Consider the following 16,199-nt stretch of genomic DNA (forward strand, 5'->3'; position numbering starts at 1 on the left):
AAGAAGGAATAAAGAAAGATCAGGGACAAGATAAGATCTCACCTGTAAGTGGAACCTAATCAACAAAACAAACAAGCAAGCAAAATATAACCAAAAACACTGAAATAAAAAACAAACTGACAGTGATCAGGGCAGGGGAGAGGGATGATGGACGAAAATAGGTGAAGGGCCATCAAGGAACATGTATAAAGGACACATGAATAAAGCCAAATGGAAGTAGACTTAAGGGTGGGAGGCCGGGATGTGTGGGGCGGTGAAAATGAAGAGAGCTATACTTGAATAATGATAAAAATAATTAAGTAATTAAAAAAAAGAGAACACGAGAAAAATGAAAACGGAAGTAATCATATGGGAAAATATATTTGCCAATGATACCTCAGACAAGGGTTTGATCTCCAAAGTATATAAAGAACTCACATGACTCCACTCCCGGAAGACAAATAACCCAATTAAAAAATGGGTAAATCTAGAACCAAGATGGTGGCATAGGTAGACATACTGTGCCTCCTCGCACAACCAGAACTGACAGAAAATTGAACGGCAAGGAAGTTTGACACCAAGTAGATAAAAAAGAAACATACATCCAGACCAGTAGGAGGGACAGAGATGGGCACCAGGGCAGAGAGGACTCGCATGGCTGTGGCGGGACTGACACTGGCAGAGTGTGGGAGGAATGGGGCAGGCAGAATGACCACTAGCAGACGCTGCGGCCCCACATTCGCACACAGATAAACCGAGACTGCCGGACTCAGAGTGGCGGAGAACGGGGCAGGCAGAATTGCGGGTAGCAGACCCCAGGGCCCCACATTCCCGCATAGATAAACCAGGAGGAATGGCAGGGAGTGAAGCAGACCACGTAACCCAGGGCTCGAGTGTAGTGGGAAATAAAGACTCAAACCTCTGATTGAAAATGCCCGTGGGGGTTGGGGCGGCAGCAGGAGAGACTCCCAGCCTCACAGGAGAGGTAGTTGGAGAGACCCACAGGGGCCTAGAGCATGCACAAGCCCACCTATTCAGGAACCAGCAACAGAGGGGCCCAATTTGATTGTGGATAGCAGAGGGAGTGACTGAAATCCAGTGGAGAGTGGAGCAGGCGCCATTGCTCCCTCTCGGCCCATCCCCCACGTACAGTGTCACAGTGCCGAGATCAGCATTACCCCCCCCAACACCTAAGGCTCCGCCCCTTTAAGTAACAGATGTGCCAAGACAAAAAAAAAAAAAAAGGCCCAAATGACAGAACACTTCAAAGCTCCAGAAATAATTCAACCAGCAGTGAACAGATAGCCAACCTATCAGATGCACAGTTCAAAATGCCGGTAACAAGGACGCTCACAGAATTGGTTGAATTTGGTTGAAATCTAGATGAAAAAATGAAGGCTATGCTAAGAGAAACAAAGGAAAATGTACAGGGAACCAATAGTGATGCTAAGGAAATTGGGACTCAAGTCAACTGTGTGGACCAAAAGGAAGAAAGAAACATCCAACCAGAAAAGAATGAAGAAACAAGAATTTGGAAAAATGAGGAGAGGCTTAGGAACCTCCAGGACATCTTTAAACGTTCCAACATCCGAATTATAGGGGTGCCAGAAGGAGGAAAGGAAGAACAAAAAATTGAAAACTTATTTGAACAAATAATGAAGGAGAACTTCCCTAATCTGGCAAAGGAAATAGACTTCCGGGAAGTCCAGGAAGCTCATAGAGTCCCAAAGAAGCTGGACCCAAGGAGGAACACACCAAGGCACATCATAATTACATTAGCCAAGATTACACAGAAGGAGAGAATCTTAGAAGCAGGAAGAGAAAAGGACACAGTTACCTACAAAGGACTTCCAATAAGACTGTCAGCTGATTTCTCAAAAGAGACCTTACAGGCAAGAAGAGACTGGCAAGTATTCCAAGTCATGAAAGGCAAGGACCTACATCCAAGATTACTGTATCCAGCAAAGCTATCATTTAGAATGAAAGGGCAGATAAAGTGTTTCTCAGATAAGGTCAAGTTCAAGGAGTTCATCATCACCAAGCCCTTATTATATGAAATGTTAAAGGGACTTATCTAAGAAAAAGAATGTAAAAAATATGAACTATAAAAATGACAGCAAACTCACAGTTATTAACAACCACACCTAAGACAAAAACAAAAGCAAACTAAGCAAACAACTAGAACAGAAACAGAACCACAGAAATGGAGATCACATGGAGGGTTATCAATAGGGGAGTGGGAGGGGGAGAGAGGGGGGAAAGGTACAGAGAATAAGTAGCATAAATGATAGGTGGAAAATAGACAGGGGGAGGGTAAGAATAGTGTAGGAAATGTAGAAGCCAAAGAACTTATAAGTATGACCCATGGATATGAACTATAGGGGGAGAATGTGGGAGGGAGGGGGTGGGCAGGATGGAGTTGAGTGAAGGCGGGGAAATGGGACAACTGTAATAGCATAATCAATAAATATATATATATGTATATGTATATGTATATAAATATACATATGTATATATATACATATACATAAACATATACATGTATATAAATATGTATATGTATATATATATAAATGAGCAAAAGACCTAAACAGATACATCTCCAAGGAGAACCTACAGAGGGCCCAGACATATGAAAGGATGCTCTGCATCACTAGCCATTAGAGAGATGCAAATTAAAACCACGATGAGATACCACTTCACACTGGTGAGAATGACCATTGTAAACAAATCAACAAACAAGTGCTGGCAACGTTGTGGAGGAAAGGGAACCCTAGTAAGAGCTCCATTTTAGATGTAAGCACTTAAACATTCGTCTAAGTAGAGATTTCAAATAAACAGTTACCCGAGTTTGGTGCTCAGGTCTAGGGAGAAAATAGAATGAGGGCACCCAGGTAGAAAACACCCACTGCCACTTGGGGTGAAAAAGAAAGAGCATTTTCTTTTTGTTACACAATGTGTTTTGTCTTTATTCACCATCAATGGCATATATTGGCAGGAACATACACTTTAAGTCTGAATGAAATTGGCTGGAATGCCAACTTTCCCATTTAAATTCTGTTTCTTAAGCTGTTTTCACTTCATGTTCTTTAAAAATTTAACCAAAATTTTCTCACTAGTTTTTATAGTGCCTGTTTCTGCTCTAGCTAAACAAATATTTACATACCATCTCTCCTTGAAGGCATTTATGTTTTCTTAAATTCAACCTAGTTGTTTCCCTGGAAAACTCATCACTCTAATGGGTTCAAGAAAAGTTATGATTTTGTAGATTACTATATATTTGTTTGTGAGAGTGAGAATGATGTGCTTTCCATATTTTTGCACCTTAAGCAGAAGCACTGTTAGTTTACACATAAGAAATTTGAGATATGCCACGTCTAGCTATGCATGTTTTGAATAGGCAGTTCTTCAAATTAAGATAAAGGCATTTTGATCTAAAAAGATTGTGGCATTATCAACTTCAAGATGGTAATAAAAACAAAGCAAGGATGGATGAGATTGCTCAGGGTGTATTTATAGATTTACTGTGAAATTCTAAAATTTTCTTAATGACTTCAAATATTTTTTCCTTTTCATAGTTTTGTCTTTCTTGCATTTTGATATTTTTCCTCATCAGATTATGTGGTATTTTTCTTTACAGATAGTTCTTATGAATGGTTGTTCCTCCTAAGTGATAGGTATATAAAAGTAGTATTTTTTGGTTTCTCTCTCACAGGAATTCCGAGTGCAGAATATTACCAAAGTAGCTGTAAAAGACTTGTCTTTGAACTTATATGAAGGTCAGATCACTGTTCTTCTGGGACATAATGGGGCAGGAAAATCCACTACTCTGTCTATTCTTTCAGGTGTGTATTTAGCTCTGTTCAGAGGGCATCCTCACATAGACAATGTAGATTATGCTTAGAAGACTTTTGTGAATCCTCTTGATGTTAACAGTTCAGTTATTTCAGTGATATGTAATGTTATTTAGTAATACTCTATCTTTTAAAGTTGTAAATAACTTCTTTCTTTAGTTTTCAGAGTAATCTTTATTTATTTATTTTTGTTGTTCAAGTACAGTTGTCTCCATTTCCCCCCCACTCCCCCACCCATCCCCACATCCCACCCTCAATCCTACCACCCTTTGGCTTTGTCTATGTGTCCTTTATATGTGTTCCTTGATGACCCTTCTCCTGTTTTCCCCCATTATCCTTCTCCCCCCTCTGGTTACTGTCAGTTTGTTCTTTATTTCAGTATCTCTGGTTATATTTTGCTTGTATAAAGTTGTAAATAACTTCCTATGAGAGATGCCAGGTGTCATATTTTGCAAAGACATCAAAGTGGCCATTGTAAACATGTTCAAAGAATTAAAGGAAACCATGATTAAAGAAATAACAGAAAGTATGAAAACAGTATCTCATTAAGTTTAAAATATTAATAGAAAAATTAAAATGTTTAAAAATCAAGTGGGAATTCTGTAGTTCAAAAGTACAATAACCAAAGTGAAAAATTCATTAAAGAAATTCAACAGAGGATTAGAATTGTCAGAAGGGAGACTTAATGAACTTATATTGACAGAGATTATACAGTCTGAATAGCAGGAGGGAAAGAGAATTAAGGAAATTAACATGGGTAAGGGATCCAAGATGGCAGTGGAGTAAGTGGAAGATACATTCACATCCTCCCTGGACCAAACTGGAATCACAACTAAATTATAGAACAATCAACCCGAATAACTAACTGAAGATTAGCTGAACAGAAGTCTTACAACCAAGGATTTACAGAAGAAACCACTTTGAGACTGGTAGGAAGGGCAGAGAGACAAAAAGGGCTTGCCCCAAACACATGAGGCCATTGAGAATATAGAGGAATATCTCAGCTGCAAAGGTGCCCCATGAGGAGTGGAACTCCACACTGGGCTTCTCAGCATAGAATATGAGAGCTTAGAAGAGGAGCCCACATAAAATCTGGCTGTGAAAATCAGCAAGAATTCTGTCTTTCAGGGAGAGAAGGGAGTCTGCTCAAAACCCATGCACCCTCTTAAAAGGCCAACACACAAAATCTTATTTGCAGCCACTCACCCTGGGCTCTGATGAAGACAGAGTGGCTCAGAGCACACTGGAGTCTTGCAAGGAGAGACTGTGTTGTAAGGCTTCAGGGAGAGAGCTGGAGGGGCACCACCAGGGTTCCCATTCTGAGTCCCTCTCCCACAATACCCATAGCTTCCATCTTTCCTGGGTCAAGCACTCCTCTCCATACAACATCAGCCTGGAGGAATGAAATAGTCTGCCTGCTCCTTGTTGCCTTACTCTGTCATTTCATGCCCTGTAGTGTAGATTTTTTTGGAAGGCTCTTGGGGAGGTCTGGGAGACTCAGGTGGAATTGGAGACTGAGTTGTGTGGTTCTGGGGCAAGGGCCATTCACCCTCCACCATGTGTACACATGACCAGCACTGCCCACCCACAGGAAATCTACCAGCCCCATCCTCCTGACTCCCAGTGGCCCTGCCCTGCTGAGATTGTGCCCTGCAGAGAAGTGAGTTGGTTGTCTCCAGCCTGTCCATCACCAGCATATACCCATGATGCAGACTTTCATGGAAGACTCCCAGGGATATCTGAGAAGAATTGTGGGAGTCCCAGTTGTGTAGCTCTGAAACAGGGGCCATTTGTCCCTTGCATACCCTATGAGTGCCACCATATCTGTGCAGAGCCCTCCCTTCACATGGCCAAATCATGGTCTGTTTGGTCCTGATGAACTCTTCTAGCCTCACCTTGATGACTCCCTGAGATCTCACCTCACAGCAAAGGTCCATGGGCACCCAGCAGGTGGTGAGTGGCCTTGGTGTACCCTGGGAATTTTGCTGAGTAGCCTCAGACCCAGCACTGACTTTTGAATTTGAATATGTATCAGTTTGGTGAATACAACTCACCCCTACCTGGTGACTCACTGAGAACCTACCTCATGCAACTCACATAGTACCAGAAGCTTTTTCAATAACTAAGCATAACAGGGAACCAGCAGGCTGAAGTGGATCTTGACGTGCCTTGGGCCCTTATGCTGTCCTGCCCCAGGGATTGGTTCATGCGTTCGTGCACAGCTTGACCAATCACTTTCACACCCACATGCTGCAGAGGCAGCCAAAACCCTTGAATCATTGTAAGAGCACCCAAATGATAGCTGAGGGCCAGTTACAGGAAGCACTTGACATTGAACTATGCCAGAATCATGGCCAAGAGGCCCTAGAACTAATACACCTGGTGACAAGCTTCACACCACATAGAGCATGACCCAAGTAGATCCGCAAGAGCACACCCAAAAGATCTCAGTAGGCACCAACCCTGCTGTGGCCAATTCTGCTTTGTGCAGTCAGCCCTGGCACAATAGCTTATGTACTATGGTCAGGGCTGGTCTTCATAGTTAACAAAACTGAGGGTCATACCCACCATCCAGAAGGACCAAAGCAATCAAAACTCAACCACAACAGGAGGACTCACATAACCCACAAAACAGACATTCCTGGAGCAACTAGCTCAGTTGATTAGGGAACCTGCACCACTGAGCTTCACAAGATGCCTGCTATGTAAAGCCACCATACCAAGACTAGAAGACATAGCAGATCTACCTAATATACCCAAACAAGGCAGCCAAAATGGGAAGACAAAGAAACATACCTCAAATGAAAGAAAAGAAAAAATCCCCAGAAAAAGAAAGAAAGAAAATGGAGGCAATCAATCTACCACATACAGAGTTCAAAATAATTGTTATAAGAATCCTTGAGGAACTTAGTGAGAACTTCACCAAAGAGACAGAAAGGGTAAAAAGGACAGAGAAGCCATAAAAAGTACCAGTCATTAATAAAGAATACAATATTTGAAATAAAATATACACAAGATGGAATCAATAGCAGACTAGATGAAGCAGGGAATAAATTAATGATTTATAAGAAAAGGTAGCAGGAACCTCCCAATCAGAGTAGGGGAAAAAGTAATTTTAAAAAAGGATAGTTTAAAGGACTCTGATACAACATGAAGCATAACAATACACACAGAGTAGGGGCACAAGAAGGAGAAGAGAGCAAGAAATTGAGGACATATTTGAAGAAAGGATGACTGAAAACTTCCCTAACCTGGAAAAGGGAAAAGACACACACATCAAGGAATCACAGAGAGTCCCAAACAAGATGAATCCAAAGAGGCCTACACCAAGATACACTATAATAAAATTGGCAACAGTTAAAGACAAAGAGGAAATCTTAAAAGCAACAAGAGAAAGGGTTACCTACAAGGGAGCTCACAAAAGACCATCAGCTGATTTTAGAAACATTTCATACCAGAAGGGATTAGCATGAAATACTCAAAGTGAAGGAAAGCAAGGACTTAAAACCAAGACTAATCTTGCAAGCAAGGATATCATTTAAAATTGATGGAGAAAGAAAGAGTTTCTCAGACAAAAAAAAAGCAAAAGAGTTCATTACTACCATATCAGTATTGAAAAAAATGCTAGAGACTTCTTTAACAAGAAAGAAAAATTAAAAGGAACATAGTTATGAAGAAAAATAGAGACTAGCTGGAGAGAAGATGGTGGTGAGATAGGTGGGAGCAGAGTCCACTTCCCCTCCGCACCAGTGAAACGCCTAGCTGATCTGAGGAACAGAGCAAACAGCCAATGGTATTCCAGCATATGAAGATCGAAGACCAAAGATAAAGGACATTGAAAGATCAGACGGTAAGAAGAGTGCTTAAGGACAATAAGGTCCCTGGGACCAGCGCAGGGGACCAGAGTGGGGGCCAGGGCGGCTGAAGCCCCCCAGCCGGGGCACAGGGTATGCTGCAGGATTCTTAGGAGAGAGCCAGGCTGGGCTGTGTGAGAGGCCATGTGCTTGTTTGGACCAGGGGGGCTTGAATAGGAAGAATTTGTCAAAAATAAAAAGAGAAAATAAAGGCACTCAGTGGCTAGTTACAGAACTCTCCGCAGCAGCCATGGCCTCTTGTGCCCCTACCCCCTCAGCCCCTGACTGTGAACACGGGATAAGCAGCCCCAGCACACACCTGAAGCCCAGTTGGCTGTCACCCTGATCAGCTTCCCTGGGCGCACAGACCCAAAGCACCCCACTGGGTGCACACCTCAATCAGCGGCCTGGGCACCCACACATCAAACCCCGAGTGGGCACCCACACCTGAAACCTCAGGTGGGTGAGCACCCGAATCTGTGGCTGGCTGCCCTGGAGCACAGGCCCAAAGCCAGGGATCGGCCATGCAACCCCATCAACTGCCTGGCTGCCCAAGGGGGACCACACCTGAAGCACTGGGGACTAAACAACTCCCACCTAGCCCCTGTCCACAGAGCCCTGCAGAGCATACTCAATCTCTAGGAGGAAGGCAGAATGCACAGCACAGGGGAGCTGCAGGGCTAGGGGAGAGTGCAGTCCCCAGAAAGACTTGAACGAGTAGGGGGCTGAACTACCCTGAAGGAGCACCAAGAGCCCCTAGCATCTAAGACAGCAAAGAGCAAGAAGGTGGAGTGTGAGTTGCCCCTAATTGGTGCACCTCAAGGACAGAACAACTGGTGAAATAAAGGCCTAGAAGGGAGCAGAAGGACCCTGAGGAACTGGAATGGAGGCTGAACAACAGCAAAGAGTGTGGCTCAGGAAGGAAGAAAAGTGAAACCAATCCCTCCAACCACCCACTCCCGTTCTCCCACTTCACAGAGAGGAAGACCAGCAGAACTAACCAGACCGGTTTAAAGCCAGCAGAAGACTTTTTTTTCTCCTTTCCCCCTAAATTCCTTCTTCCTTTCTGTCCTTCTTTCTTTTTTTATATTCCTTCTTCCTTCCATCCTTTACTTATTTATTCCCTCTTCCTGTCTTCTTTTATTTATATTTTTATATTAATTGTTGTTAAAATTCCTTCTTCTTATCTTTCCTCCCATCTTTTTTTATTCCTTTTCCTTCCATTCCTTTTCTATTTCCTTTTTCCTTCCTTCCCTTCTCCTTTTTTTTCTTCTTCCTCCTTTTCCCACAGGTGAGACAATAAAACCTGGAGCTCTCAAAAGACGAGAGATAGACCCTGTTACACCCATAAACGTCAGCTCAAGACCAGTGAGGGCAGTAGATTAAGGAGACGGCACCATTGAATCCAACTGGCATTCTACATAAGAAGTTCATACCATAAACCCAGGAATTCATAACAAATCAATTTAAGAAGCAGAGGCTAACAAGAAGAGTCTCACAAACTATGGAAAGACAAAGAAACAATCCCCAAAGAAAAGGAAAAAGGAAGCATCAGAAAGAATGCTAACTGAAAAAGACGCAACTCAACTATCAGATACTGAGTTCAAAGCAATGGTTATCAGGAAGCTCACTGAGCACACAGAGAACTATCAGAAACTACAGGGAAACTACAATGAACTCACTGCAAACTATATCAACATGAGAAAGGAAATAGAAACTATCAACAAGGGCCCAGAGGAAATGAGGAATACAATTTCTGAATTGAAGAACACAGTAGAAGGAATGAAAAGCAGACTTGAAGAACCAGAGGATCGCATCAGCGAGCTGGAGGACAAAGTAGAAAAAAACACCCGGAAAGAAAAAGACAAGGAAAAGAGGTTCAGAAACAATGAAGAGGCAATAAGGGAAATGCAGGACAACATGAAACGTAAAAATATCCATATAATAGGAATACCAGAAGCAGAAGAAGAAGAGCAAGGGATAGAAAACCTGTTTGAAAAAGTAATGATGGAAAATTTCCCTAATCTGAGGAGAGAAAAAGTCACCCAAATCCAGGAAACACAGAGTCCCAACCAAGAGGAACCCAAAGAGGCCCACTGTAAGACACATCATAATTAAAATGGCAAAATTCCAAGACAAAGAGAGGATCTTAGAGGCAGCAAGGGAACAACAGAAAGTAACATACAAGGGAACCCCAATAAGGTTAGCAACTGACTTCTCAATGGAAACACTCCAAGCCAGAAGAGAATGGCAAAAAATATTCTAAGTAATGAGAACCAGAGGCCTGCAACCAAGACCATTTTACCCAGCAAGGCTCTCAATCAAGATAGAAGGCCAAATAAAGAGTTTCCCAGACAAAAGAAGTCTAAAAGAATACACCTCCACCACACCAGCTCTGCAAGAGATGCTAAAGGGATTGCTTTAAGGAAAGGAAAGAAAAGAGAAAGAGGGAGGAACACAGGTATGAAAAAAAATAGCAATGGATAACTACCTATCAATAATAACCTTAAATGTAAATGGTTTAAATGCTCCAATCAAAAGACATAGAATAGCTGAATGGATAAGAAAACATGACCCACACATAGGTGGCCTACAAGAGATCCACTTCAGGGCAAAAGACCTACACAGACTGAAAGTGAAGGGCTGGAAACAAATTACACAAGCAATCAGACAGGAAAAAAAAGCAGGGGTAGCAATACTCATATAGACAAAATAGACTTCCAAAGAAGGGCCATAAAGAGCGACCCAGAAGGTCACTTCATAATACTCAAAGGAAGAATCCACCAAGAAGACATAAACATTGTATATACATATGCTCCCAACATAGGAGCACCAAAATACATAAAGAAAATCTTGGAGGACTTCAAAAAATATATTGACAGCAACACAATAATGGTATGGGACTTAAACACCCCACTGTCCAAAATGGACAGGTCTTCCAAACAAAATATGAAGAAGGACATTGTGTCACTTAACAATACCCTAGACGAAATGGAATTAACTGATATATATAGAGCTTTTCATCCCAAAGAAGCAAAATACACATTCTTTTCAAGTGTCCATGGAACTTTCTCAAAGATAGACCACATGATAGGACACAAAGCAAGCCTCAACAAATTCAAGAAAATTGAAATCATACCAAGCATTTTCTCTGACCACAAGGGACTGAAAATAGAAAACAACCCCAAAGGAAAAAATCCCAAACACTCAAAATCATGGAGACTGAATAGCATGCTATTAAACAATTAATGGGTCAAGAAGGAGCTTAGGGAAGAAATCAAAAACTTTCTGGAAACAAATGAAAATGAACTCACAACAACCCAAAACCTATGGGACACAGCAAAGGCAGTCCTGAGAGGGAAGTGCGTGGCAATACAGGCCCACCTCAAAAAGATCGAAACACTTCAAACAAACAACCTAACCCTACGCCTATAAGAACTGGAGGAACAACAACAAAGACAGCCCAGAGCAAGCAGAAGGAAGGAAATAACCAAGATCAGAGCAGAGTTAAAAGACATAAAGACTAAAAGCCCAATTCTAAGGATCAATGAATCCAGGAGCTGGTTCTTTGAAAAGATAAACAAAATGGACAAGCCTTTAAGTAGGCTCATCAAGAAAAAAAGAGAGAGGATCCAAATACATTTAGAAATGAAAGAGGAGAGATTACAACTGATACCACTGAAATACAAAGGATTGTAAGAAATTACTACAAAGAACTGTATGCCAAGAAATTTGAAAACCTAGGTGAAATGGACAACTTTCTAGAAAAATATAACCTTGCAAAACTGAATGAAGAAGAAGCAGAAAACCTGAACAGACCAATAACAGCAAGCGAAATTAAAACAGTAATCAAACAACTCCCAACACACAAAAGCCCTGGACCAGATAGTTTCACAGAAGAATTCTACAAAGCGTTTAAGGAAGACCTAACCCCTATCCTTCACAGACTATTTGAAAAAACCCAAAATGATGGAAGACTCCCAAACTCTTTTTATGAAGCCAGCATTATCCTAATCCCAAAACCAGATAAACACACTGAAGAAAGAAAAGTTCAGGCCAATATCGCTGATGAACATAGACGCTAAAATTCTCAACAAAATATTGGCCAACCACATCCAGCAATACACTAAAAAGATCATCCACCATGACCAAGTGGTATTCATCCCAGGGATGCAAGGATGGTACGACATTCGCAAATCAATAAACATAATACATCACATCAACAACAGCAAAGACAAAAATCACATGATCATATCAATAGATGCAGAAAAAGCATTTGATAAGATACAGCCCCCAATTCTGATAAAAACACTCAGCAAAGTGGGAATAGAGGGAGCATTCCTCAACATAATAAAGGCCATATATGAGAGACCTATAGCCAACATCATAGTCAATGGACAAAAACTTAGAGCTTTCCCACTAAGATCAGGAACAAGACAAGGATGCCCTCTCTCACCACTCCTATTCAACATAGTATTGGAAGTCCTAGCCACAGCAATCAGACCAGAAAAAGAAATAAAACGCATCCAAATTGCAAAGGAGGAAATGAAACTGTCACTGTTTCCATATGACATGATAGTGTACATGGAAAATTTTATAGACTCCACCAAAAAACTACTTGACCTAATATATGAATTTGGCGAAACAGCTGGATATAAAGTGAATACTCAGAAATCAAAGGCATTGCTGTACACCAACAACGAAACTGCAGAAACAGAAATCAGGAAAAAAAATCCCATTTGCTATAGCAACAAGAAAAATAAAGTATGTAGGAATAAACCTATCCAAGGAGCTACAAGGCCTGTACTCAGAAACTACACAACACTGAAGAAAGAAATTAAGGAAGACACAAACAAATGGAAGCATGTACCATGCTCATGGATTGGAGGAATTAACATCATCAAAATGGCCCTACTACCCAAAGCAATTTATAGATTCAATGCAATCCGTATTAAAGTACTTATGACATATTTCACAGATATAGAACAAACATTTCAGAAATTTGTATGGAACCATAAACGACCCCGAATAGCTGCAGCAATTTTGAGAATGAACAACAAAGCAGGAGGCATCACAATACCTGATATCAAACTGTATTACAAGGCCACTGTAATCAAAACAGCCTGGTACTGGCATAAAAACAGGCACATAGACCAATGGAACAGAACAGACAGCCCAGAAATAAACCCACATCTTTAAGGTCAATTAATATTTGAGAAAGGAAGTAGGAGCATAAAATGAAGCAAAAACCACCTCTTCAACAAATGGTGTTGGGAGATCTGGACAGCTACATGCAAAAAAATGAAACTCGATCACCAACTTTTGCCATACACAAAAATAAACTCAAGGTGGATAAAAGACTTAAATATAAGTCGTAACACCATAAATGTTCTAGAGAAAAATATTGACAAGAAAATCTCAGATATTCCATGTAGCAACATCCTCACAGACACGTCCCCTAAAGCAAGGGACATAAAGGAAAGAATAAACAAATGGGACCTCATCAAAATAAAAAGCTTCTGTATGGCTAAAGAAAACAGCATTAAAATACAAAGAGAACCAACAGTATGGGAAAACATATTTGCCTATGATACCTCAGACAATGGTCTGTTCTCCAAAATATATAAAGAACTCGTAGGACTCCACTCCAGGAAGACAGAAAACCCAATTCAAAAATGGTCAAAGGATTTGAACAGACACTTCTCCAAGGAAGACATACAGAGGGTCCAGAGAGATAGGAAAAGATGCTCAGTATTGCTAGCTATTAGAGAGATGCAAATTAAAACCACAATGAGATACCATCTCACACCATTGAGAATGGCCATCATAAACAAATCAACAAACAACAAGTTTTGGAGAGGATGTGGAGAAAAGGGAACCCTAGTGCACTATTGGTGGGATTGCAGACTGGCGCAGCCACTGTGGAAAACAGTATGGACTTTCCTCACAAAACTAAAAATGGAACTGCCCTTTGACCCAGCAATTCTACTGCTGGGATTATACCCTAAGAACACTGAAACACCAATCCAAAAGAACCTGTGCACCCCAATGTTCATAGCAGCACAATTTACAATAGCCAAGTACTGGAAGCAACCTAAGTGCCCATCAGCCAACGAGTGGATCCAAAAACTATGGTATATTTACACAATGGACTTCTACGCAGCAGAGAGAAAAAAGGAACTTATACCCTTTGCAACAGCATGGATGGAACTGGAGAGCATCATGCTAAGTGAAATAAGCCAGGTGGTGAGGTACAAATACCATATGATCTCACCTTTAACTGGAATATAATCAACAGAAGAAACAAGGAAACAAAATATAACCAAAGACATTGAAGTTAAGAACAATCTCACAATAGCCAAAGGAGAGTAAGGAGGGGAAGTGAGGAGAGGGGATTACAGGAATTAATATAAAGGACACATGGACAAAATCAAGTAGGAGGGTGGAGGTGGGGGAGGGAGGGGGTTTTGGCTGGGGTGGGGTGGAAGGATGGGGAGAAAAGGCATACCACTGTAATTGAATAACAATAATTTTTTTTAATTTAAAAAAATTAAATTAATATTAAATAAAAATACAGGAATAAATATGTACCTACCAATAATTACCCTAAATGTAAGTGGATTAAATATTCCAATCAATGCATACAGAGCCTAAATCATTAAGAAACAAGAACTGAATGTATCCGGTCTGCAAGGGACTCACCTGAGAATGAAAGAGTCAGACTGAAAGTAAATGTATGGAAAAATACATTTCATGTAAATGGAAATTTTTAAAAAGCTGGGGTAGCAATACCTATATCAGGCAAAATAGGCTTTAAAACAAAGGATCAACCCAACAAGAGTATATAACTCCTTTATACACATTTATTCACAAATTATGCTGAAATAATTTTAGGACTGTATAAATGACCTATTTATAGGACTGTATAAATCTTCTTAACTGTTAAGGAGTTAAATTACTTTTGGCCCTTTGAAGGCAACTGGAAGGCTGATGTGGCCCCTGCTGAAAATGAGTTTGACACCCCTGATATGGAAAAAACAGATAAATTCCTGGAAACATACAATCTCCCAAAACTGAATCAAGAAGGAACAATATGAATTTAAAAATGTGAACAAACATTGCAACAAATGAAATTGAAGCTAAAAAAAAAAAAACTTCCAACAAACAAAAGTCCTGAACTAGATTGCTTCACAGGTGAATTTTACCAAACATTTAAAGAACTAACACCTATCCTTCTGAAATTATTTTTAAAAATTCAAGAAAAGGGATGACTCCCAAGCTCATTTTACAAGGCCAGCCAAAGCCAAATACATACACTACAAAGAAATAATACGATAGGTCTCATTGATGAATATAGATGCAAAAATCATCAACACAATCTTAGCAAACCAAATTCAGCAATATATTGAAAAAAGCATACACTATAATCAAGTGGCATTTATTCTTGGGATGTGATGTTAGGACAATATAATTTTTAATTAATGTGTTACACCATATAAACAAAACAAAAGATAAAAATCACATTATCATGTCAGCAAATGCAGAAAAAATTGATAAAATTCAACAACCATTTATGATATAAACTATCAGCAAAGTGCAACTAGATGGAACATCTCAACATAATAAAGCCCATGTATGAATACCCACAGGTAACATTATACTCAATGAGGAAAAACAAAAGGAACAAAATATTTACCTTAAAAACAGGAATAAGACAAGAATTTTTGACTTTACCACTCTCATTAAACATAGTACTAGATGTTCTAACCACAGTAATCACATGAAAAGAAGAAATAAAAGGCATCCAAGTAGGAAAGGAAGAAATAAACTGTCATTATTTGCAGATGACCAGATACTGTATGTAGAGAACCTTAAAGATTTCACCAAAAAACCCCAAAACTATTATTACTGATAAATGAATTCAGTAAATTAGCAGGATACAAAATAAATATCCAGAAATTGTATTTTATACACCAGTAATGAACTTTCAGACAGGGATGCAAAGAAAATAATCTCATTTTCAATTGCATCAAAAAGTAAAATACCTAAAAATAAATTCAAGCAAGGATGTAAAAGACCGTACCCAGAATATTATGATGCTGAATAAAGTAATTGAAAAAGATACAAATAACTGGAAGCTTATACACTGCTCATGGGTTGGAAAATGTAACATCATTAAAATGTCCATAATACCCACATTTATCTATAGGTTCAACTCAATGTATATCAAAATATGAGCAGCATATTTCACAGAACTGGCGCTGATATTTCAAAAGTTTATATGGAACCACAAAAGACTCTGAATAGCCATGGCAATCTTGAGAAAGAAGAACAAAGTTGGAGGAATCATGCTATCTGATATCAAACTATACTATAAAGATATAGTAATGAAATCAGCATGTTACTGGCATAAAAACAGACATGTAGATTAATGGGTAGGGAGTCCAGAAAATGAACCCACATCTATATTATCAATTCATATTTGACAAAGGAGGCAAGAACATACCATGGG

General features: G+C 40.0%; 1 protein-coding gene across 1 annotated transcript in view; it reads left to right on the forward strand.

The window, feature by feature from the left end:
• The window catches only part of LOC112304861 (phospholipid-transporting ATPase ABCA3-like), a 298,559-nt gene that overhangs the window by 103,117 nt on the left and 179,243 nt on the right, over window positions 1-16,199 (forward strand). Inside the window, exon 11 of the mRNA XM_024560544.2 lies at window positions 3,695-3,824. Within this exon, the coding sequence (XP_024416312.2) occupies window positions 3,695-3,824 (130 nt within the window). The remainder of the gene's footprint in view (window positions 1-3,694; window positions 3,825-16,199) is intronic.

Source organism: Desmodus rotundus, chromosome 1 (assembly GCF_022682495.2).
Source record: "Desmodus rotundus isolate HL8 chromosome 1, HLdesRot8A.1, whole genome shotgun sequence".
In the NCBI taxonomy this organism is placed as follows: Eukaryota; Metazoa; Chordata; class Mammalia; order Chiroptera; family Phyllostomidae; genus Desmodus; species Desmodus rotundus.